Consider the following 26,739-nt stretch of genomic DNA (forward strand, 5'->3'; position numbering starts at 1 on the left):
ATCAGATCCGCATCAGTAAATACGGTTCCCTTCTATCATACAAGCGAGTCTATGGAGATCTGTAATGTTGAACAATTCTGTTTACAGCCGGCCAAGGCCGTGAAGAAGAGAGACCATATGAAAACCTTGTGACGTTTAACTACACGATACCCTGAGTAAATATGGCGCACATCACATTAATCCTGCTTATTCAAACAGACAATTTTCTTACAAAAGGACAGTATTTTCAGGACTGAAACGTAAGTAAACTTGTGTATATGGAACACGGCCAGTAACCAGCTCTGCTGCAAATGTGAATGGACTCTTTCATCTCTGCTGCACGGCTCGCAGATCTCATCCAGGACTAGTCCATTTCTCATTTAAAAGGTTCCTTACTGACAGCTCCGTGCATCTCAACAGTTAATAGAGGATTAACCAGTGGCCCGCAGAGCGCCGCTGATCTCGTATACATGGCCATCTACTACATGGCCTGCTGGATGGAGTCACAAGTCAGTACGTGGAACCGAGTGCCAAGGCGAAAATCTCATCTTACAAACTCGGGGATCAGTTCGCACAGCTCTGGAAGGAGCCATGTATCTGGCAAGAGAACAATTCAGCTAACCCTTACAGTGAATACTCTGAACAATATTTTACAATTCCCAGTTGAGAAAAAAAAAAAAAAGCACACATACATTAATACCTTTAGGGCTGCACCAATTTTGACCTGAAAGGGGGTTATCCGGGTTTCTAAAATGATAGCCTATCCTTGGAAAAGGCCATCATTATTAGATTGATGGGGGTCCAGCTCTTGGCACCCCTATCGATCAGCCGTTTGAGGGGGCCGCGGCAATCCTATGCGCGCCGCAGTTTACATGTTTTTCCTCCTCATTTGTACTTGCATGCGCCGTTACATTTGTAGGGGCCATGCAAGGAATTGCACCACTGTCCCATTCACGTGAAATGTACAAACGAGGAGAACCACGAACCCAGGAGAACCACGAACCCAGGAGAACCACGAACCCAGGAGAGCCACGAACCCAGGAGAACCACGAACCTAGGAGAACCACGAACCTAGGAGAACCACGAACCTAGGAGAACCACGAACCTAGGAGAACCACGAACCTAGGAGAACTTAACTCTGCTCCTTTAGAACATGGCTGTGAGAAGCAACCGCAGCTCAACTATATCATCTGGTGGGAGTTGAAGTAGTCTGAAATCTACCTCCTGTCAAGTTTGAATCTTGGTTTCCTGTTCTGCCCTTCCACATGCTTTACATTGAAGATCGGCTTGTTCAGACTGGCTGCTGTATATATGCACAAGCCCTGCACAAGTTCAGCAGGTAGTCAGTTCATAGAGAGCGGATTTCCATTACAGTAAGAGTAGAATAATTATAAACTACAAGCAAACAAAGCACCAGTAACAAACTCGAGAAGATTATGAAGAAATGTCCACAACCACTCAGTAATAAGAATCCCTGAGATAATGAAGGAATGTTACGAGGTTTCTTGGGTTGAGGGTTAATCTCCTTGTCTAAGGCCATAATGTCACTGAGCATGGTTTAAGAGGCCCAGCTTCTTGTCAGGATTACCATTGGTAAAATAGTGGCTGTAAAGCTTATCAGCAGCATTGTGTGAAAGAACAACACCACTCACTCTCCGCACTAGTGACAGCATCAGGTACAACCTCCAAGTCACCCATAAAATTTACTCTAACTGGACGAGTTTGTTTTTTATGGTGTAAAAGTTTGGCTAGTTTAAAAAAACAGCTTCTATAAAGGCTTGCAAAAAAAATAAAATAATTAACTGTTTATGGGTCGGACGTTTACATTGGTGCATTCAGGCTCGGATTGGATGGTTTACAGGGAACTACAGATCAGCTCCATCAAAAGCGATATACAATCACCATATGTGATGAGAAAACCCAAAGTAGTAACTTGGAGCTACTGGGCCCTAAGGCAAAATCTATAACAGAGCCCCCACCTACCATGTGTCATTTATATTACTGGTGCCTTCTAGTTTAGCAAAGGGGCATTTGGGCACCCTCAGACACCAGGGACCAGCTGCGACTGCTACCTCTGAACCCACTATTGCTACACCCCTATAACGAATATACTTACCATCGTAATATTATTTTAAAGCCGACATGAGGCTTAGTAATCAGGTCATCTTAATATGGTATCTACACATGAAAATCCTCAATAGCCGTACATTTTTATTAAAAAAATAAAAAAATAAAAAATATCTTCTTTGGCATGTCCACCTTTGAGCCCTCTTTTACGGAATACATTTAAAGTTAAAGGGTTATTCTCATCACAGCAAGTAATGGCAAGTGAATGGAGCTGTGCTGCATATGGAAAAACTAACTCATCACTGAAGCCCCTTCTATCTTAGGAACGGTGGGGGTCTCGGCAATCGGACCCCCCCACCGATCCTGAAAGCCATGGCATAGCCTAGCCATATGCCATCTCTGTCTACTTATCTTGTAGTGATCCTGAGTTATATCCTGTATTATACTCCAGAGCTGCACTCCCTATTCTGCTGGTGGAGTCACTGTGTACATACATTACTTATCCTGTACGGATCCGGAGTTACAGCCTGTGTTATACTCCAGAGCTGGATTCACAATTTTGTAGGCTTTGAAAATTAAATCCCATAGGATTACCTGCTTGTTCAGTGTCTGCAGAGTTTGCTCTGAGGAGTTGAATCCCAGGAAGTGTACGGTAATCTGATCAGGAGAAACTAGCTATTCCTCTGATAAACTGTAGGGGGGTGTCTGACAACAAGCAGAATTGTGAATGCAGCTCTGGAATATAAACCAGGAATGCAGTGTACTCGTCTATGAAGATTATATCTTGATATAAATTCCAAAATGATGTCCAAAATGTACTGTAAACACACCAGTGAGTTATTTAGCATGCCTAGAGAAACATATATTTTTTTTAACGTGCTCTTTATATTTGCCCATTGTCTAAGAATAGGAACACTATTGACAATACCAGATCTTTGCACGTCTGTGGAGTCTTACATGGTCACTCAGAATCATGGAGAAATGGCTTTAATGATGCCCCCAGCCCCTTAGAGGAGTATGACAGCCGACTTTCAGAGCTGGAGTGTACAGGGATGGAGAACATCTCCCTGTTTGGGATTTCCATTCTTTTTTAATAGTGTTTAATGTATGGCATCCTTACTGGTAATAAACAGGTTAAAGTGCACAAGCTCTGGTCCTCCGGATCGCTCATTTTCCATCCTCTCCAGAGCTTTGTGGGACTCAGCGTTCAGTAATACGCTCTATGCTGGAGACTGCATTTTTCTAGGCTGCTAAGATACTTTGGAGTTTAAACCTACGTCAGTCCAGCTTATAATGGAGTTTGTGATCTACAAGGGAAGCCAGCGGCTGGATTAATAACATGCGAGTACTAAAGCACTTTCCACTGAGCCCTGCGACGTTAAAATGGCAGCGGAATTTAACTTTTTTTCTCCATTCCCCTGTAGTGTTGACAGGATGATGGTACACAATGCATCTGTATCCAAAAATAACTCCGACCATAGTTTTGGCATCCACGTGAATGGACCTGCCAAGGGTTTTCAAGAAGCTGGCACCATTTCTGCAATCAAATTCTGTCACTTCCAAGGGAAACCACTAGATCCAGTCCCTTGCGTGACCTCACGAGTCCCGTTACTGCGAGATCAAAACAGCACGGAAAGCAGTAGACCCTGGGTATAAGTATGTGGGCCAGGAGGGTGATCTGCATTGTTAGGCTCACTATTTCCTTCCGAGCCCTCCAGATCTGACTCCTCCTCGTACAAAACCAAGGACGACCGTGCAGAGTGAATGACCTTGACAAGGCAAGCCAGGTCCCATGATAACAGATATACATGCGTGCACTACATACCCCGGTCACCTGAAACACCTGTTAAATCGGATGGAGAAGAGGGAAAATCTGGTTCTACATGAAAACTATTATTGAAAAATAAAACAAAAACCATCAAACTGCAGCTACTCAGAGAACGGAACAACATTAGGAAACGCAGCTCGTTCCTCTTAGTTTACATGACAGTCTGTAAATCAAGCCAAACCATCAGATATACAGAAGCAAGTACAATATAAAGCAACTAACTAAATTCAAGTGTAGTTTCCCCTTTAAAGAGTTGGAGAATTGCATGAATGGCAATTCCCTACTATACTCGTTATACCCATTCCCAGTACAAAGGCAAGGAAATGACGTTCCATCAAGAACTGTTTATGGCAGCATGTACACTGTCTATGGAGCAGCAGACACAGACTGCCATAAAACTGCTGACGGGCTGCTGGGAAGCTACAGGGAGATCGCTTCTATTCGTAAAAGGAGGAATTGCAATAATAATGATAAATATGTGCAGTAAAAATCCTTTAATCTGGCATCAATGAGACCTGATAGATGCCAGGTTATCAGATGTTCTGGACTATTGGATGGACATAGAAAAGTGTATCTAACGTCTTGTAAGAGTAAAGAATCTTTGCACAGTCTTCAATGTCTGATCCTGTGAATTTCCACAAATACATCAAGGGTCTATAGAGGGTCAGATATTGATTTACAGTTAGTCACCAATAGGTGGCACTAGATACAGTTGTATCCCTTATGGAGAGCTAATTTGCCTAATATTCCTAATGAGCATTGCCCTTAAGACTTCCTTCCAACTGGTTCTCCGCAAGGAGAATCAGTACCTTCTAAAAAGATAATACATCTTGTAATGGAAATAAATTATGGATTATCACACGCCAGATTAAAAGGTATTTCACCATACTAATGAACTGCCATTTATACAATTCTCCAACATACAGTACAAATGAAGCGTCACTTAATCTCATTGACCCAAGTGGCAGGAGTATGCCTAAAGTCTCCTTGGATTCTTCCTACATCTGTAGTGCTTCCCACAATGGCACAATGCCCATACCACGAATGTATTGTAAAATATTGACTCAACCCAAAACATGCCAGCCACCATTATGAGTAAGTGAGCGGTGCCAGTCTGGTATCCGGTTCCCATCTCATTTTTTACTTATGTCGTCTATGACATGAGAACTTGCATAATCGGGGGATACGTACTACGAACGTGCAAAAATAAAAAAGGAGCAGGTAACACAACCTACAATCATGTCCACAGGTAAGTGACAGACCAAGCGTGATCGAGCTGGAAAACAAAGAAGAAAAGCAACACAATAGATAACCTAGAAAAAAAAAAAAGACATAAAAAGGAACAATATAAATGAGATATTCTAAAAAATGATATAATGACAAAAGCTTATCCTCCGCAGCACTCCTCTATACCTAATTTCAGAAAGTACCGTTCATCCTGATCTTTCTGTTGCATGAATAAAATGCAAACTACAGTGAATACACAGCAAACCATTAGAGGATACAAGAACAATGTAACCTCTGCCATCCACAATCTATGGTAAACCGCTTAGACAAGAGGCACCACGTGGTTACAGCTAACACCACATGGCGCCTCTTGGACAATTCATTTGCATATGGCGCACACCTGGATATGGCGGCTATAACGGTCTTAAAGGGGGTTTCTGTCTGGTGACCTTGGGAAGCCAATTTGACTATCTTGTTGGCTCAACATTAGAAACTTTAATAGAAGTCAATAGAAAACAATGCAAATTCCTAGCCGTATTGGCTCCAGGGCTCTTGAGATTTGTCCAGTTCAGCTCTATGGGCGCTGTCCCGGCAGCCGTTATTGGTTACGCCACATCGGTCACATCCTACAGCTTAAAAGGACATATAGATTAAGATAAAATGGACAATCTATATAGTCAGACACCTCCAGTAAGTTCGATGGTAACAAGTATATTTTTTCCTACACGCTTCTAATTTTATCTCATTTTTGCAGAACAAACTTTTGGTGAATTCATCAGAATATGCGATTACAAGGAGGAGATGGCCCCGACCCACGATCACTCCTCTTATCAGGACATCTACATGGGATGCACCCACCAGGCCCAGCATCATTACAGCCCCCACAGGGCTGGTCACCCAGCTATTCCAGCTATGCACGGATAAATCTGTCCAGGACTTCCTTGCATTGCACATGCAGCCAATTGAGTTCAGTAGCAGAAATGTGTAATGTTACATTTCCCCTGTGGTGGCGCTGCAGAGGAATTCAGCACTTACTGTGGTATTCCCTCCCAGTTGATCGGGGGGGGGGGGGTCCCTTTTTGCATTGCCCAAAGTAGACTTGTCCTGCTGAACAAAAACATGTGCTGGCCCTTAGTCAATGGAAAGTAAACCTGAAACCCAACGTCAACCTATTGTTCCCTGTTATCAGCCATTCTGACTGTAGTTTCGGATGACCGTCAGGAAGTCCAGAAAAACCCTGATTGATACTTTCTCACACATATCTCAAGAACCTCCAGAAAGATTTATCTCCATCTACGTGATGGATATCAGCAACTCCCAACATTAGGGTCAGGGCTCCTTAAATAGGCAGGCAATGCCCGTGTTGTGTCACACAGAACAGTTAATCTTTCAATGTGACTACATTAATCTATAATAGACCAACTACATATATAGGGGGTTCTATTATTATACAAATGAAGGCCTAACTAGCAGAGCACCTATAGGAGAGTGATTCAAAGCCACGACAGGAAGCAGAGATACTAGAATAGACCTATGTAGACATCTCACCCTCTGCAGGACACCAGCAGCAAATTTACAGGTGCATGGGCTACCTGGGGTTAATCCGACCCGGTCAGGGGCCAACACAAACGGAGACTCTCTAAACACTGTGCAACTACAACTCCTAGCATGCACTAGCAGCCTGCAGCTGTGGCTTAATAATCACAAAATAGATTTTTGAACAGGTCGGAAAATCTATGTGCAATGACCTGCTACTTATCTTATAAAAAAATGGAGAGATTGGACCCACTATGGACCATGGCTGACCCATGGTTGATGTACTGGGACAGCTATGTATACCTTATGCCAGCCATACACTGGTAAACCTACCATCTACCCCACCCTCCCTATATCCTTTTCCAGGAAAGCTGAGTGACAACAAATATGGCCACCGCTAACGCACCTCAAGGGGCTGTAAGGGTGTATTCACACAGTGCGGTTTTGGTGCAGTTTTTTAAGCCACAACCATGAGTGGATTTGAAAAAAAAAAAAGAGAGCACATATAATCATTCCTATAGACTTCGCCTCCCTTTTGATGCACTCCTGGTTGTGGCTTTAAAGACTGCATAAATAAAACTGCACCAAATCTGCACTGTGTGAACGAGGCCTAACAGCTTCCCAACTGTACCAAGACACAGATCTGCCTAGAAACAGATATATAACTAATAAAAAGTCTACAGAAATATGTTTCTATTAAATGTAACAGAAGAGGAAAGAATAAACCGGTATAAACAGGAGGCCACGGTGCAGGTGAACCGTCCTCGGGGACAAATCTCTTCTAGGTGACAGGTTAGAAAAAAAAAAAAGAATTTTATTTACACTTAAGTTAATGCAGTACTACCAAGAACTAGCCGAGCAAGTCACCTGTCATGTGGAAGCGACCGGCTGATCATCTCAGGAACGGAGGCAAGGGGGGGGTGAAAACTTATGGAATCATCTTCACTTATCAGGACCAGGAGACCTGGGTTCAAATCTAACCTGGGCAACATTTATGGAAAGGTTCATCGACTTTCTAGAAAATGGACACTAGTATTTAGACGAGATAGGGAATTAGATTGTGAGCTCTTGGGAACAGAGTGAGATATTGTACTATAGGCAGAATGTCTCAGGTGAGAGACGAAGGCAGAAAAATATCTCAGGCGGTGTAAATAATAGGAGACTCGCAGATCCTCTCGGACAGGACAATGTTTTACGTCAATGGTCTCACCTGCTGCTGTCCAGGCATGCTGGGAGTTGTAGTTTTGTAACCCATTGAACCACAAATTGGAGACCACTGACCTATCTTAAATCATTTTGGCCTTGATGTATACGACTCCAGTATAGAAACAATTCATAGACACAAAAAACAACTCCCAGCCTCCCGCATGACACTTTATATACAGGACAGACAATAGATTCCAATTCCGGGTAATGACAAGTAAACAATACGTTCTATAATGGTCAATAACGATTTCCGTGGCACGCTGGTACACGAGAGGAGCCACAGATTCTCAAGTCACAGGAGTCACAAGTCAATGCAACTTTGGCGCAATTTTACGGTATCACGTAACAAGTGCACTCCACAGATGTCTGTGGAAAGTTGTGCGCAGCTTAAATCACAGAAAAGTCGTATTATGTGACTTGAATCGAATTCAAAGTACACAAAAGTCATGTGGGTAAAGAGTGTAAGCTCTTGATACAAGTACGAGTCGCCCCCTGCAGGTCACTGTGTATGAAACACCCCCCTCCCCCCAATAAGATTTACCAGGAGCATTGTTATCTTCCCAGAATCCTTCGCGGCAACCAAAGTCATGAGCGAGAGCTTCAAGTCAGAACAATAGTGTCAGTCACCCGTGTGTCGTCTCCACCACAGCCGCCCCCGCTCACCTCTAGAATACAAGGATTTCGGGGACTCAAGGTCAAGGTCGGCACTGAGCAGCGATATGAAGTCGGAGGGCATGGCCGCCCGGGCCAGCAGGAGATACGGGGATGAGTCGGTAAGTCCCGGTGTTCGCTCCGGTCTGTTCACACACTGACAGGAACCGACGGCACGCCCCCCTACTGACTGTATACTGCGCAAGCGCGGGGCGGGACTTTTGTGCTGAGAGACCGTTCCAGGGAGTAGGCGGGGTTTAATCTTTGACAGGCAGGTAAGCGTTACTAGGGGCGTGGTGAGAGAGCCAACACGGTAGTGACGGTAACTAAGGGTGGAGCTGAACCGTGACATGCGCTGAAATATGTTGTACGAAGAATGACGTAGTGGCGCCTCCTCCGGGCGGAGTTGTAAGAAAAGATTGGCGGGTGACGATGAAAAGCGGACAGTTTTGCCAGTGTTTGCTACTGACAGGCTCTGCGGGCAAAGTGATTGGCTGTGGCGCCCTGAAGCTATCGCTTGTTAGCCAATGAGAAGCCTGTAGGCAACAAGTGCCTGACAGGAGTGAGGCGAATGATCAGAGCGGATACCGCACAGTCTCATCATCATCATCATCAATATCAATCATCATCATAATCAATATCAATAAATAAATCATAATAATCAATCATAATTCATCATCATCAATTAATCATCATCAATATCAATCATAATCATCAATTAATCACCACCATCCAATCAATCATCCAATCAATCAAAATCATCGTGATAAAGACAAGAATATTCGTATTTCGCATCCACATCTCCAATAACCAAAATAAATTATTAACAAATATACTGATTTATCTATTTCATATGTATCAGTAGTCTGCGACGTGACTCCATCTTCATCTGAAAACTACAAGTCCCAGCATGCTATGGTAGTCCGTGGCTTTCATGGCATGCTAAGACTTGATGTTTTACAACTGGAGAGTCACAGATTGCCGACCACTGACATATATACTGTATAATCCTAAACACACTCAGAATTATTTAACATTTCATGATTATCGGAATCTGATATCGCGGTAAATCGCAGTGCAATATCGATCATTAGCGTCACTAAGATCAATCTCGGTTGCGTGAAATAGCAGAATCCTCCGCGGTCTTACTGAACACCACCGGAGGAATGCAAACACTAATACAACATGCCCATCTGAATGAGGGTTTAGGGCTCCTGTACACGGAGTGTATGTATGTCAGTGCACGGGAAAAAAACGCCTCGTTGGAACAGAACGCCGTATTTCCCATTGAAATCAATGGGCAGATGTTGGGAGGCATTCTGCTTCCGATTTTTCGGCCAAAAATAAGCCGTGTGCACATACCCTAAGGGTGCCCATACACGATGCCGTCAAGCCAATATAGTTGCCACATGGCCGAGAACCTTGCCTCAAAACTGAGCGCGGTCTTACAGCGAGCTGCCACAGTTTTGTGCTTAGGTTTTCGGTTGCGTGGCCCCTACGAAAAAATGCACGCGTTTTACCAGAAATGCCAATGTTTTGCGCTGCAGTTTTTGGCTGCAAGTACAGGTGAAGCTCATGAAAACCATGTGCTCCCCCTTTACCCGCAGCGTGGCCCAAACCACATTTGCAAAACCACGACAATTTACTGTAATCCACGTCCAATTTTTGCTGCATGCCGTGCGGCACAAAGCCCTTACGGGCACTATTAAGATCACTACCTGTAATTACACAAGCTAAAATAGTCTGATCGGGAAGCTGGTACATATAGTTCCCACCTCTGATGATTGCGTGCCATGCCCATCGTGACCTTTAAAGGTTGGCAGACAAGTAATGAATTCTCCTTTGTCATTTATCATTGTCAGTTTCTGGAATAATGTAATGCTCCTGTATATTATTACAGGTCTGTGCACGTGTGGACTGGTTCTATAATCGACTACGTAGGTAGTCCGTACATAGGTCCTCATTGAGGAACATTTATCATAATGTAACATGGGAAAGGATTTGTTCTGTTATCTAAAAATGATCCCGAAATAGAAGGCTCTGAGATATTCCCTTGTGAAGATCCTTGTCCTGTTCTGTGTGGGTCCTTCTTGCTTATGGAAGAAAGAAAATAGCTTTACAAAAAATAAACAGACTACAGGTAAAACAAGAACCTACTGTAAATACCTGCAGGACGTTCACACCAATATTCCTTCAAAAAGCACCATACAGTGCCCAAATAATACCACCATACAGTGCCTAAATAATACCACCATACTGTGCACAAATAATGCCACCATACAGTGCTCAAATAATACCACCATACTGTGCACAAATAATACCCCCATACTGTGCACAAATAATACCACCATACTGTGCACAAATAATACCACCATACTGTGCACAAATAATACCCCCATACTGTGCACAAATAATACCACCATACTGTGCACAAATAATACCACCATACTGTGCACAAATAATACCACCATACAGTGCTCAAATAATACCACCATACAGTGCTCAAATAATACCACCATACTGTGCACAAATAATACCCCCATACTGTGCACAAATAATACCACCATACTGTGCACAAATAATACCACCATACTGTGCACAAATAATACCCCCATACTGTGCACAAATAATACCACCATACTGTGCACAAATAATACCACCATACTGTGCACAAATAATACCACCATACAGTGCTCAAATAATACCACCATACTGTGCACAAATAATACCCCCATACTGTGCACAAATAATACCACCATACTGTGCACAAATAATACCACCATACTGTGCACAAATAATACCCCCATACTGTGCACAAATAATACCACCATACTGTGCACAAATAATACCACCATACTGTGCACAAATAATACCACCATACAGTGCTCAAATAATACCACCATACTGTGCACAAATAATACCCCCATACTGTGCACAAATAATACCACCATACTGTGCACAAATAATACCACCATACAGTGCTCAAATAATACCCCCATACTGTGCACAAATAATACCACCATACTGTGCACAAATAATACCACCATACTGTGCACAAATAATACCCCCATACTGTGCACAAATAATACCACCATACTGTGCACAAATAATACCACCATACTGTGCACAAATAATACCACCATACAGTGCTCAAATAATACCACCATACTGTGCACAAATAATACCCCCATACTGTGCACAAATAATACCACCATACTGTGCACAAATAATACCACCATACTGTGCACAAATAATACCACCATACTGTGCACAAATAGAAACTGTGTCCAAATAATACTACATACAACGTCCATATAGTGGAAACATACAGTGCCCAAACTATACCACCATAGAGTGCCCAAACAATACCACCATACTGTGCACAAGTAATAGAACCTGTGTCCAAATAATACTACATACAACGTCCATATAGTGGAACCATACAGTGCCCAAACAATATCACCATACTGTGCACAAATAATAGAAACGGTGTCCAAATAATACCACCATACAGTGCCCAAACAATACCACCATACAGTGAAACAATAATAGAACCTGTGTCCAAATAATACTACATACAACGTCCATATAGTGGAACGATACAGTGCCCAAACAATATCACCATACACTGTCCAAACAATACCACCATATACTGTCCAAACAATACCACCATACTGTGCACAGGTAATAGAACCTGTGTCCAAATAATACCACCATACAGTGCCCAAATAATACCACCATACAGTGCCCAAACAATACCACCATACAGTGGTCAGATATTACATCATTCAGGGCACAAATAATACTTTATACAGTGCCATAATAATAGGACCAAGTAGTGCCCAAACAATTCCAACAATAATGGCCAAATAGTACATCACAAAGTGCACAAATAATAGAACTAGGTTGTTTCTAAATAATGCTCCATACAGTGCCAATGAGACCATACAGTGGCAAAAGAATACCATCATACAGTGCCCAAACATATACAGTTGTTTCTACCCCAACAATACTACCGTACAGTGCCCAAATAACAGTGTTGCTGCCCGAACAATACCACCATACAGTGCCCATATAACAGCGTGTTTCTGACCGAATAATACTACCTTAGGGCCAGTTCACACATAGTTTTTTGGCGCTAAATTTTGAAGTGAAAACCGCGCCGGAATCAGCGACAGAAAACAGCTGAAATTACCTCCTATTGATTTCAATGGAAGGCGGAGACGTTTTTTTCCACTGCGGTTTTTAGCTGCTTGCAGAGAAAAAAGCGGCATGTTCTTTCTTGCCGCGGTTCTGCCTCTGACCTCTCACTGAAATTAATGGAAGACAGAGAAAGCGTTTTTCGCTGCGTTCTTTGTCCGCAGCCCTCATCTGCTGCGAGGCGAAAAACGCGGCAAGAAAGTGCAGGCAGGTCAGAATCTGCCTCAAAATTCCTGAAGGACTTTTGAGGCACATTTTGCCTGCTTGCAAATTCCTCCGTGTGAACAGAGCCTTACACTGCCAAAATAGCAGAGTGTGTTTTTGCCCAAATATTATTCCCATACAGTGCCCACATGACAACGCTCAGGACCTAAGTACCAAGTCAAATTATAACTAGCCTCTGAATCATCCTGAGGGGATTGTTGGGGATCCTGAATGGTAGAGGTCATGGGCATTTGCCCCTTTTGCGTACCCTATGGTGAAGTATTGGCCTGGTGAAATCTTTTAATATAAAATACACCCATTTCGGAGGTTGTCTCCCAAATGACCCTGAATATTTTATACATCTGCATTATTATGTAGAGTTACCACTCATGCCTTTGTGTCCTTTCTCCCACTGTTCCCCATCTGTGTCAGTCTTTACTGTAGTTCTGGCATTCTGTTACTAGATCAAAATCTCTAGCACTGTAGAGTGTTTGCAACTGTTCTGTATGTTAAATGTGGGATGAAACAGATTTACATGGCAAGATCAAGATAAATACATTTATTTGAAATATAATGGGAGTTTGATAATATCCAGGTATAGTATTATCTATGGATCATTATAGAAGTGGAAGGTTTCCAGTAAGGCTGGGTTCACACACCCTATTTACGGACGTAACTCTGGCGTTTTAGCCCCGAATTACGTCCGAAAATACGGCTCCAAAGTGGCAGCAAACATCTGCCCATTCATTTGAATGGGTTTTACGATGTTCTGTGCCGACGGTCATTTTTTTTACGCGCCGCTGTCAAAAGACAGCGCGTAAAAAAGATGCCCGCGTCAAAGAAGTGTCTGTCACTTCTTGAGATGTAATTGGAGCCGTTTTCCCTTGACTCCATGGAAAAACAGCTCCAATTACGTCCGTAATGGGCGCAGCGAAAAGCGCCTGCACTTGCCGCCATTACGTCTGAAATTGCGGAGCTGTTTTCTCCTGAAAACAGCTCCGTAATTTCAGCCGTCACAGACGCTGCCGTGTGAACATACCCTATGGAAGAAGAGAAGTATGGATGACCATGAACTGTGGTGTTAATGAAGGCCAGTGGGGTATCTACAGGGGTGCAGAGGGTGAAATCATACCTGGGCGCTCGTGCCTGGGGAGGTGCAATTACATTTCATCATTTCAGATTAATGACATAATAAAATGATACCATGTGGAGCGTATCATTAAAACAATTATCCCTTCACTTCTGTATCTGGATACAAAGAATATCAGCAAGACAAATAAACAGGTGGATCCTTGATCAACTCCAGCAGAACCTTCCACTGGATATTATATTATACGATCTAGCTCGTTGGACACAAATATGCGCGTAAGGCTAAGTTCACATCTCGTTTTGTGCACACGTTTGTGGTATACAACGATGTATACGTTTTTAAAGTCACAAAAACGTACAGTATGCATTCGTAACATACGCTTACATTTTTTGTAGTATACGTCATATACGTTTTTATACATTTGTGTCCGTTCTTCTGAAAACGTATACGTTTTTTTATTCTTGAGTTAAATCAAACATTGTAAAGTCAAGATTTCTCATATATGGTGACAAAAACGTAAAGTTTTACGTATGCAAATGTCGGGTTTAACATTGCATAAGTCGCCATTGACTTCAAAACAAATAAAAACGTATACGTGTGGTATACATTTTGAAAGAGTATTGAAAACCGTAGTAGCCCACGCTTTTCAGGATACGGAAAAAAGGATAGAACATAAGCACACAAAACGTATGCACAAACTATACCATTAGGGCATGTTCAGACGTGGCGGAATTGCTGTGGAATTCCGCTGCGGACAGTCCACAGTGGAAATCTGCAGCAGACTTTTTTCCATAACTTTCTATGGCTTTTTAGGTAACAGTGCAGACATTGCGGGAAAAGCTGTTGTGGAAAATAGGCTGCGGTGCAGAGTTTTCATTCCGCAGCATGCATGGCCGCCAGTGGAGAAGCAGAGGATTTTCACTGCGGATTTCAGCATTTGCAATGCAGAGGCATCTGTGGCAAGTCCGCTGTGAAATCCGCAACGTCTGAACAAACTGTTACATATGCAAATGTTGCTGCAGATTCATTGCGTAATTGCCACGAATTTGCAGCAAAACCTGCAGCGGAAAAATTGCACCATGTCTGAACATGCCCTTGGGGCATCCGTCCTGCCCATAAAAATAAATATACACGCTGTGGTACGCGTTTTGACACTGTTTTTTTTATATCAAAACGTGCACATTAGACGTGCAGTAAAAACGAGATGTGAACTTAGCCTAAGGCGACATGCACACAATGCGGAATTATCTGCATCAAAACCGCAGGTAATTCCGCAGGTAAAATCCACACTTAACATTGTGGGGTTTTTTATGTAGATTTTACATTATGATGCAGATTTTATGCTGCGGATATTGGCGCGTTTTTTGAGGTTTTTTTTTAAATAAACTTGTCAGATACAATTCTGAGACAGAAACGCAAGATGAATTGACATGCTGATTGACATGATTTTAAAATCAACACCACAAGTCAATTTACATGCGGAAAACTTCCACAACGTGTAGATGGAATTACTTGTTGTCCTATTTACTTTGCTAGTACTGTCTCACGCTGCGGATTTGCCGTAGGAAAATCCATGCGGCAAATCTGCACGTAATATGCATCATGTGCATGTGTCCTTAGGACCCCAACAGTAGGGTCAGAGTAGAAAAGGATCCTCCGGTAAGCCCAAGCTCTGACACAATAAGAAAACCCCATTTGGATGTGACTTTTATACACAAATATCATATCCGGTGATGTTCACATCTGCGTTGGAGACTCCATTCAAAGCCCTCGTCACAGATTCCATCAGATTCGACAAAAAAATAATCACTATTTTACCCGTCAAAATTACTGACCCCGTTATAAGTCAATATGACGGTTATAATTGGAAACCAGGACGCAGATGTATAAAGAGCCTTAAACCTTGTTGATGATCCGATGATGAGTCTGAAAATCCGCATGGCTTAACGGATCCTCACTCCTACTCATAAGGGTACATCCACGCGTAGCGTAAACACTGCAGAATTTCCGTGCGGAAATCCCACAGCGTATTACAGTAGCAGGAAAGTAGCTGAGATTTGGACAAATCTCAATCATTCACTGCGGAAAAAAATATGTAGAAAAGTGCGGAAATAGACCTGCGGTGCGGATTCTATATCTGCGGCATGTCAATTTCTCTTGCTAAAAAGTTGCAGTATATTCGCACAGAAAATCCAGTTGGATATTCTGCAGTGTTTGGGTATGTTCACACGGCAGCCCCCGTTACGGCTGAAATTACGGGGCTGTTTTCAGGAGAAAACAGCTCCGGCATTTCAGACGTAATGGCAAGTGCAGGCGCTTTTCGCTACGTCCATTACGGACGTAATTGGAGCAGTTTTTCCATGGTGTCAATGGAAAACGGCTCCAATTACGTCTCAGGAAGTGACAGGCACTTCTTTGATGCGGGCGTCTTTTTTACGTGCCGTCTTTTGACAGCGGCGCGTAAAAAAAATGACCGTCGGCACAGAACATCGTAAAGCCCATTCAAATGAATGGGCAGATGTTTGCCGACGCTTTGGTGCCGTATTTTCGGACGTAATTCTAGGTTAAAACGCCCGAATTATGTCCGTAAATAGGGCATGTGAACATACCCTTTACGCTCATGTGGACGTATCCTAAAGGGAAGGACATTATAATAAAAGACTTTTAGGGCAGCGATGCTTATTCATATTCCGAATATACAAGTTCAGTGAACCTACGCTTCTAAAAGCATGAACAGAGCGAGTCCACATGCGGCGCTCGTAGGACACAAGTGAGCGTGATAAAGATACCTGTTACCAGGTAACATTGGAGGAACATGTGCTTTCAGCCTCAACATGCATAATTCAGCTGCTTCTTGCATGAGATGCAAATTTAATGAATGGTTGTGTGATCCGGACACTAGCAGGTAAGTGATGCGGCATAAGTGTCCCTCTTACTTTCTTCTCACTACCCAGAAGCCCTGGCCGCATTCTCAAGTCAGATTTATAAAACGCAAGAATGTTCATACAAGTAACTTATTTTATATTTTCTACCCAGTATGTATATATTTTTTAAATAGAACCTATAAGTGAATACATTAGATACATTGTCATCTAATTTTGCTTCCTGGAAACTGTCAACAGGCAGGTTAGCTATGGGTGATATAATGACATAATTTGCCATACCCTAAAGTGGCAACACTCTGGTATAGAAAAAATACTGATGGACAAATCAAAGTGCTTTTCTGGTTTAAAAAACATCATATTTCATGTTAGGGAATTCTGAAGTAATAGAGGGGGGTCTCCGGTCAGGACCCTCATCAATTAGCCAGAGTGACAATTGGCTTCTGAGAGTGTCTCTTAATCTGGAGGACCCGACACATCCATAAATTTTCACAGACAGCTCAATGGTTTCACTGGAAACTGTGTAATTCTTCATTTTTCCTGTGGTGGTGCTATAGGGAAATTGAAGCCATATTCACCCAAAGATTACAGCTGATCACTGGGGGTCTCAGCAGTTGGAAACCCTGTTATCAACTTATCCTCCGGGGGACTATTCTAACAAAAAGGGATTGTACAGCTTTCTCCAATTCAAGGACGGAGCGGTAACAAGCTATATAAGCAATGAACGGGAAGCAGTGCTTGCCAGAATACCTCAGCCCCTCCAAATAAATAGCAGATCGGCGGGGGTGCCAAGAGACAGACCCCCACGATCAGATATTATTTTATTTCCCTGCAGCGCCACCACAGGAGACATGAAGCATTACACAGTTGCCAGTGAAATCATTGAGCTGTTTGTGTAATGTATGGATGTGCTAGGTTCTCCAGAACAGGAGACACTCTTAGATCAGATATTGATGGCCTGTCCTGAGAATAGGCCATCATTTTTAAGTTACTGGATAACCCCTTTAAGGTCCCTGATGTGAACAAATTATAATCTACCCGCCATGATGAGATATCGGGCGAATCCATTTAACATAATTGTAGTTCACTTTTGACTAATCAAAGAAAGAATAATAGGCAAAACAAATGGGAGAGCGGTTTGCAAATAGATGGGGACATACGGGCGATCAATAAATAATGTTGGGTGTACTTTAAAAGTCAGGGCAGTGACAGCCCTAAATAAAACCCTGCCCCACCTAGTTCACCCACAGGCTTGCCCTCAACAATATAGTAAACAGCTAAGACGATATAAATTGCAATTGTTTAAACACAACACAAGTCACAATCAGACATCGATGTAACGTGTGGAGTGTGATGATAACCGTATATCAGATTCAGACGTTTATCTTCTGTAAGTCGATGAGCGGTAACTTGTGGGTTTCTAGTCGGATTTATCTCCTGACATCTCGTCAGTGTGAACTTTCGGCTTGGAGCACGTCAGCGGACTTAATCACAAACATAGCGCTGTACAGATCTTATCTACGGGTCTGGACATTTCATGGGCAGACCTATGTGAGGGGCTTCAGAACATTACGTAAAATCTCCGGGCGATGGGTCAGGCGTGCTCTGAAAAAATGGGGTGTTTTCTTATTTCATAATAATTGTACATAATTAATGGCATCTTAACTAAGAATAACAACCTGCTGGTCCAGTTTGATCATACCGTACATTTTAGCATTACAGTGCATTGTGATTCTGTATATGACCTTGGATCAGCGATTACCAACCTTTTTACCATGAGGGAACCAGGGAACCCCCCCCCCCCCCCCCATGGAATCCCTATTCCTACACCATCCCTACTGTAAAAATGACCTTGCTGTTTCCGGCTTACAAGGAACCCCCGACGTTTAGAAGCACTGTCTTAAATCTTGAGGACCATGGCTGCAGTAAAACAGCACTGGCATCAGCCAGCCCTGTAATTGAGGCTCAGGGGGCCATTTAGTGGGTGCAGGTGTATTTTATAGATGTCCTAAAATAAAGAGGTATGTCAGATGATCTTTAAAGGCGTTCTCCACAGGTTCCCTTGACAATAAGATGATCACAAAGCGTCCCCCTGCTGGGACCTCCAGCAATCAGCTGCAATCTGTGGGGAAACCAGACAGTAATTGTTCAATTTCCCTGCAGCGCCACCACAGGGGAAATTAAGCATTACACAGTGTCCATTCATGTCAATGTGTTCTCTTTGTAAGGGTATGTGCACACACACTAATTACGTCCGTAATTGACGGACGTATTTCGGCCGCAAGTACCGGACCGAACACAGTGCAGGGAGCGGGGCTCCTAGCATCATAGTTATGTACGATGCTAGGAGTCCCTGCCTCTCCGTGGAACTACTTGTCCCGTACTGAAAACATGATTACAGTACGGGACAGTTGTCCTGCAGCGAGGCAGGGACTCCTAGCATCGTACATAACTATGATGCTAGGAGCCCGGCTCCCTGCACTGTGTTCGGTCCGGGACTTGCGGCCGAAATACGTCCGTCAATTACGGACGTAATTAGTGTGTGTGCACATACCCTAATTCTGGTCCTCCTTCTTAACTGCTCTCCACCCTGGCCAAGAGATAAGGATCCTGAACAGACAACCCCCCCCCCCCTCTATTAACTCAGAATTCCCTAATAGGGTATATGGAAATGGGTTTTCTAAACTGGACAATCCCTTTAAGCTGGATATCCCACTATACTAATGGTTGCTTGTGGTGCACAGGTGGGAGGAATATATAATTTTATAAAATTTATATTCATTTTGATAATTTTTCATGAAATAACGTTCACTATGGCTCAGAAATGTTGCATATCCCCCTGGACATACTATTATGGCAAGGAAACATACGAGATCTAGTGTATGACTATTTCTTCACCTTGCAGACGCAGAACCAAAAGGGTCTCTAACAACCCAGTCCGGCCCCCTCTTTGTAAAATCAAGAATGAGCTTGGATAAATGGCTCCTGCCCCTTGTCGATTATTCTGATGGCACCATGGATGAACCTTACAGTAATATTGTGTGATAAGTTGTTATATAAGAAGTCTATGAAAATTAAAGCATTATAACTGGATGGTTATTTAAAGGGATTCTCTCATTGTATTTACAAATAAAGCTGATTGAAACGAGATTGCGTGCCCACACTTTGTAACATATATTCTTAGGCCACATTGGTCCTTTAGAGGAGATCTCAGGGACTGTGGGTACAAAGGGCGGACTGTTTGTTTACATTCAGTGAGTCCATAGACGAGCAATGCATACATGAAGTTTTATGTACGCTCACTACATCCATGGACGCTCTTTCCCCATAGCCTCGAATGCTTAGAGCTGTTCTTGGGGACCAAGTTGCTCAAAAAGATGACAAAGTTTAATATGATGTACTGTAGAGCCACTTAAATTTTTTTTTCCAATGTACCAATGTTACATCGTTTTAGAAAAACTGCATAGTATGTACAGTAAATGGAATTAGTCACATTTCTGCATCAATTACAAGAAGTCTCATCTAAATAACTTATGTTTCATTGAAAGTTTTTAATATTTTTTTTTTTAAAAAAAACGACATTTTATTTTCTGCCTCTTACCTCTCCTTCTCACTCCAGGAATAAGACCAGCGTGTCGCCATTGACTTGCAAGCCGGGGTGCAGAAAAGATGTCCTCAGAGAGGGAGCGCATAACGTTGCTGACTCTCGGACCGCCTGACGCTCGTCAGCCCCTCTAGGTTACAGAAATGTTTATAAGAATCAATAAGACTCTTTATGTTGCCTCTAAAACCCAGGAACAGCAGCCCCTTCAGCTGCTCACGAAGAAAGTCCTGATCAGTTCGGCTATTTTGGCATGGGCACAGTAGCACTGTGTTAGACCTGCACTGCCAGGGTCAGATCTTTGTCCCCATAGGTCATACGGCAGCACTCCCAAACCCGCACGCTGCAGCTTATCAGAGGCAGAAGCTGTCCCTTATTAAAGAGAAGTCCTCTCTGCTACTCTGCCTAAACCTGTCTGGCAGCTCTCGGCTGTGTCCTTTCAAGTTAAACACGTTGGTCCTTCTCCCTTTTGTCTTTCCTAAAAATTAACCCCTTGCACAACACTGTCTAGGCCAAGAGCTGCCAAGCTCTACATGTCAGATAGCTGGTTCCATGTCGGGCACAGTGCCGGGTCAATCACAGTCCTATAGGACATTGCCAAGACTAGGTCGATATTTAGACCTGCATACGGACTCAAGGAAATTCTTGTTTGTTTTTGGGACAATATCTAGTGTGTGTATTTTTGGAAATATTCAGATGGAGTCCAATAGCCATGGCCAATTCAACCTCACTGGTAAGAATGTCCAAGACGCTAGATATGGTCTCTCTTGGAGATGGGTATAATGTATATTTCCATTAGGATGGGGAAATGAGCCATAAGGGTAGGGGTAGACCGAAACAAATACATTTTTACCAATAATCTTTGCATCTGTGGAACAGAATTTAGAATTGGTGTCACTTATTTCTTATGGTGGTTTGTTGGTTTCCTTCTAAAATAAACTTCTCTTTATATATTCAATGGGGCTCTGCTGTGGTGTTACTGATAGGAAGATTGTCCTGATAGGCCAGGCAGGTTATTAAAGGGGTTCCTCATTCATAAAGCTTTGGAAATGTTTTATCTGGGAGCAAGTAGTGAAAATGTAAAGTATGTACAAAGATAAGATCCTGCACAATAAAAATATATCCCAATGCATGAAGGGAGAGGTCATTTACATATACAGTGCCAGACAGTCCAGGGACTATATATCAGGATCTAAAAAAGTACAAAATTCTGTGCTGATTAAATTTCTAATAGGATTCACAAGATATGCCATAAATAGAAAAAAAGGGATAGAAGGTAGGATCCAGCGCTGTAGTGCGTTTAAAATAGAAACGACGTTTCCAAGTTTAATGTCCTGGGTTTAAAAAGGAAGTCCAGTGGTATAGGTCCAGGGTGTAGATGAAGTGGGAAGAGGGTGTCCTCTGTGGCCTACGCGTTTCGGACGTCGCTGCGTCCTTAGACTTGGCTGTAATTAGTTTTCAAAAAGAGCGCGCTGTCTTATATGGGTCATGATGATAGCAACAGCTGGTGGGTAAGGAAGTGATTGCGTTCCACGGTTGTGATGTGGTGGAACGCACATATCGAGCGTAGATCTCTTACTGCCGTACACGAATGCTTAGTGAGTATAGCAAAAAGATAAAGTTGGTTACGTTCATGATATAATAACTGTAACTGTTTTTTAATTTTCTTTTTTCTTTAGTATATTTGTAGAGATGTGTGTTACTTAAAAGACTTCTCAAATAGCATGTTTGTCTTTTGTTAAAGTTTTGTTTGGTTTATTTGCGTTCCAGGACTTTTTTTTGGGAGATGGCATGAAGATGTGTATTTGTCTTATGTTGTTAAAGTTTTGTTTGATTTGGTTGCGTTCCAGGCCTCACTCTGGGAGACAACTCCGGGACGTGGTCAACAATCCGACTTCTCATCTTGTCCGGGAATGTCATCGCGCATCGGTAAGTAAATTAATTTGTGGATAATTATGATCTTATGTGGTGATGATTAATATGTAAATCACCACTTGTTTAGCGAAGTATAGTTTTGATTTGCTTATCCTGTTTTTTAACGATGGGTAATGACGTATGCAAGTGTTATTTTTCTTTAAATTTGTAGCTATTATATCTGTTACAGTAGGAGTACGGTATGCTTGCTCTGAACATATGTTGATTTTTTGGGATTTTTTTTTATATTATTAAAAATTGAGATATGTTTTAAATTGGAATGTAGGGCTGTATGCTGAGTTAGAAATAGTGACCGTGAGAACGGGGCTCTAATTGTCATTGACGAGGATGGGGATATGGGGAAGTGTAGATTGGACCACAACTATTCTGGTATCGTGAGGGAACTTACAATAACATAGGATAAAAAATATTTATGGGGTAGTTTTTCGTATGTACAAAGCAAAAAGCACATGTTATGTCTGTACATATGGTGGAGTGTATAATTAAAATTCCAAATTGGAAGTGTATAGATACCTCGTATTGGTTTGAAAATAATGGCTTAGACTTAATTCACAAAGCATAATAGCATTTTAAAACCCAATGTGGTATGAATGAGTTAATAGAGATACATCAATTCTTTCCTTAGATTTAGGCCTTCTGGGTATCTTGTGTTTAGCCTGTATATCCAATACGCTTCTCTTAAATGAGTTTTGTGTTTAATGTCTCCACCTCGCTTAGGTGGCTGTATTTTTTCAATTGCATAGCAGCGGAAAGTATTGGTAGATCTGTTGTGGTTGGTAATAAAGTGCTTGGCCGCATTTGATATGTTGATTATATTTGCGTTTCTTATATAGCTCAGGTGTTCTAAGATTCTCGTTTTGAATTTTCTGATTGTGCACCCAACATATTTGAGTCTACATACTGTGCATTCTATTAAATAAATAACTGATTCTGAATTGCAGTTGATGTAATTTTGGATTGTAAAATTATCTGTATCTGTAGAATTGCTGAAATTTTTTGTTGGATGTACATAAGAGCAGGTTTTACATGGATGTTGGCCACATCTATAAAAGCCTTTAGTCTCTAACCATGTTGTTGTTGTATTGGTATTGGGTGTATATAACGAGGGAGACAAGATATTACCCAGAGAGGAAGCTTTTTTTGCTACTATCCTACAACCTCCTGACAGAATTGTGCGTAGTGTATCGTCCTCCATGAGGATTGGCAGGTAATTATTAATTAAGCTTTTTATTTTGGAAAATTGGTTACTTTGTTGTAAGATAAGTGTCGGTTGATTGGAAGCCGATTGTGATTGACCACGTCCCGGAGTTGTCTCCCAGAGTGAGGCCTGGAACGCAACCAAATCAAACAAAACTTTAACAACATAAGACAAATACACATCTTCATGCCATCTCCCAAAAAAAAGTCCTGGAACGCAAATAAACCAAACAAAACTTTAACAAAAGACAAACATGCTATTTGAGAAGTCTTTTAAGTAACACACATCTCTACAAATATACTAAAGAAAAAAGAAAATTAAAAAACAGTTACAGTTATTATATCATGAACGTAACCAACTTTATCTTTTTGCTATACTCACTAAGCATTCGTGTACGGCAGTAAGAGATCTACGCTCGATATGTGCGTTCCACCACATCACAACCGTGGAACGCAATCACTTCCTTACCCACCAGCTGTTGCTATCATCATGACCCATATAAGACAGCGCGCTCTTTTTGAAAACTAATTACAGCCAAGTCTAAGGACGCAGCGACGTCCGAAACGCGTAGGCCACAGAGGACACCCTCTTCCCACTTCATCTACACCCTGGACCTATACCACTGGACTTCCTTTTTAAACCCAGGACATTAAACTTGGAAACGTCGTTTCTATTTTAAACGCACTACAGCGCTGGATCCTACCTTCTATCCCTTTTTTTCTATTTGCTATCCGTGTGCCGACACGAGGAACCGGGCGCTTTCAACGACACACAGGTGTGTGTCAGGTGAGCTGGAGGATTCCTCCACACGCTTTTTTCTTTTGGATATGCCATAAATGTCTGATCGATACGGGTCCCAACTCGAGGATCCGCACCAACAGTATATCGAAAACGTTGGTCATCCAAACACACAGCCCGTCAGGTGAGACGGCTGCTGACCGCCGATTTCAGGCAGGGGCTATGTGCAGATGATGCTGGTGCTCCTTAGCTGTTTCCGTAACTCCCATAGAACATAATAAAGAGAGACGCACGCACGCACGCATGGCCATCTCTCCACATAGTCGTCGTCCCCGTCCCCCCCGTCTGGTATTGGCGGCCATCTCACCAGATGAGACTAGAAACAAGAGGGTGACGCTGTCGCAATAGGTGCGGGGCCCAGATTTGGGACCCGCATCTATCAGATATCTATGGCTTATTCTGTGGATTTGCCATAAAGGTCTGAGATGGAAATAACCCTTTAATATACCTTTATACCAGTCAAAGATCCATTTTTCTGATACAGAGATCTAAGAAAACAAAACAGTATATGATACAATTCTTGTAGACTGCAGCCACCACTAGGGGGAGTTTAAGAGCTTGCTGTATACTGTGTATGCATTGAACCCAATAATAAAATACTATGAAACTCTTAGGCTATGTTCACACGGGGTCTTTTGCCGAGTTTTTTGACGTGGAAACCGCGTCGCAAAACTCGGCAGAAACGGCCCGAGAACGCCTCCCATTGATTTCAATGGGAGGCGTCGGCGTCTTTTTCCCGCGAGCAGTAAAACTGCCTCGCGGGAAAAAGAAGCGACATGCCCTATCTTCGGGCGCTTCCGCGTCCGACCTCCCATTGACTTCAATGGGAGGCAGGAGAAAGCGTGTTTTATGCCCGCGGCGCTCAATGGCCGCGGGCGAAAAACGGCGCGATAATTGCTATTCACACTGAGTATTTTGGGGGAGGAATATCTGCCTCAAAATTCCGTTTGGAGCTTTGAGGCAGATATTCCTCCCCCAAAATACTCTGTGTGAACATAGCCTTAAGTCTCCCTAGTGGCGCTAAAGGGTGCTAGTATTTTATTATTTACATTAATGCAACAGATATGGAGCTCTGTATGAGAGAACCCGCTATAAAGATAGATTAAGAAATTAATCAGTGCAGAATATTGGACCTAAGAAAGACATGGTGTCCAAAAAGATCTCAACTTGCTCCACTAAGACATCATACTTCCATCTCACCACACAAACAGAATATAACTTGTATTCTTTATGGTCCCCACTTTCTCTCTCTATATATACAACTGTCTGTTGTACAGTAAATATAATTTCCTATAATCATTTCAGTACAGGTACTCAGGATCGGAGCCCTGACGCAGATGTGAACGAAGCCTTATACCAATGAACCTATGTATATACAGTTACAGCGGTGAAGTTATACGTCATATTTCCAAACGTGTTTTCCCAACATGGATCCTACTATAGCCATAGATTGAAGATAAATTATTCCGAGTCCAATAAATGCAGAGAGACCGCATGTCAGATGATGTTCTGACTGCTCTTGTACATGTGGAGTTCTGCGAGTCAATTGAAATGATCTGCATCTCTGTATGAATGGCTCCTAATAAGCGATCTTATCTTTATCTAAGTCATAATAATAAATAAACGCATTATTATTTGGCAAACATCATACATTTTACAATGTCAGTTTTGTTTTTGTGTTATTAAGTAAATGGTTTAAATAATCAAGGTCATTGATGAAAAGTTTGTGAACCCTTAGGGTATGTTCACACACACTAATTACGGACGTAATTCGGGCGTTTTTGCACCGAATTACGTCCGAAAATTGCGGCTTGAAAGCAATGGGCTTACGTTTGTCTGTTCACACGAGGCGTATATTTACGCGCCGCTGTCAAATGACGGCGCGTAAATGGACACCCGCATCAAAGAAGTGACCTGTCACTTCTTGGGGTGTAATTGGAGCCGTTATTCATTGACTCCAATGAAAAGCAGCGCCAATTACGTCCATAATGGACACGGCGTTCAAGCGCCTGCACATGCTGTTACGGCTGAAATTACGGGGATGTTTCCTCCTGAAAACATCCCCGTAATTTCAGCCGTTACGGACGCTGTCGTGTGAACATACCCTTATATTTAGTAGCTACTGGTAATATCCTGAACCTACTGTTTTTAGTAGCTGCTAATGAGGTATCCCGGGATGTCCTAAAAGGAACCAGATCATACCAGGGGCCATCAATGGCACTACCACACCATTGTACTGCTTCCACCGTGCCTCATCGATTAGGATGGCATGGTGTCGTTTTCTTCCAACATAAGGCCAGTTCCAGACAGCCATAATACAGCTGCATTTTAGCATCC

At 42.4% G+C, this 26,739-nt stretch overlaps 1 protein-coding gene and 1 long non-coding RNA gene across 7 annotated transcripts in view; one reads left to right on the forward strand and one right to left on the reverse strand.

Moving 5' to 3' along the window:
• Nucleotides 1–8,848, reverse strand: part of NFAT5 (nuclear factor of activated T cells 5) — a 66,008-nt gene extending 57,160 nt beyond the window's left edge. For all 4 annotated transcript variants that reach the window (XR_012850671.1, XR_012850672.1, XM_075838527.1 and 1 more), the window contains exon 1: nucleotides 8,507–8,848. Coding sequence is in view for 2 of the 4 variants with exons in the window: in XM_075838527.1 (XP_075694642.1) it covers nucleotides 8,507–8,846 (340 nt within the window). In the remaining 2 variants the exon portion in view is untranslated. The remainder of the gene's footprint in view (nucleotides 1–8,506) is intronic.
• LOC142661200 (uncharacterized) lies at nucleotides 8,418–26,018 on the forward strand. 3 transcript variants are annotated; one of them, XR_012850674.1, is made up of 4 exons: nucleotides 8,418–8,616; nucleotides 20,490–20,608; nucleotides 22,322–22,400; nucleotides 25,708–26,018. It is a non-coding gene; the product is annotated as an uncharacterized LOC142661200 (long non-coding RNA). The 3 variants fall into 3 exon arrangements; XR_012850673.1 differs by lacking the exon at nucleotides 8,418–8,616 and adding an exon at nucleotides 8,709–8,769; XR_012850675.1 differs by lacking the exon at nucleotides 20,490–20,608.
• Nucleotides 26,019–26,739: the final 721 nt, after the last annotated feature.

This window comes from Rhinoderma darwinii, chromosome 9 (genome assembly GCF_050947455.1).
Source record: "Rhinoderma darwinii isolate aRhiDar2 chromosome 9, aRhiDar2.hap1, whole genome shotgun sequence".
Taxonomy (NCBI): domain Eukaryota; kingdom Metazoa; phylum Chordata; class Amphibia; order Anura; family Rhinodermatidae; genus Rhinoderma; species Rhinoderma darwinii.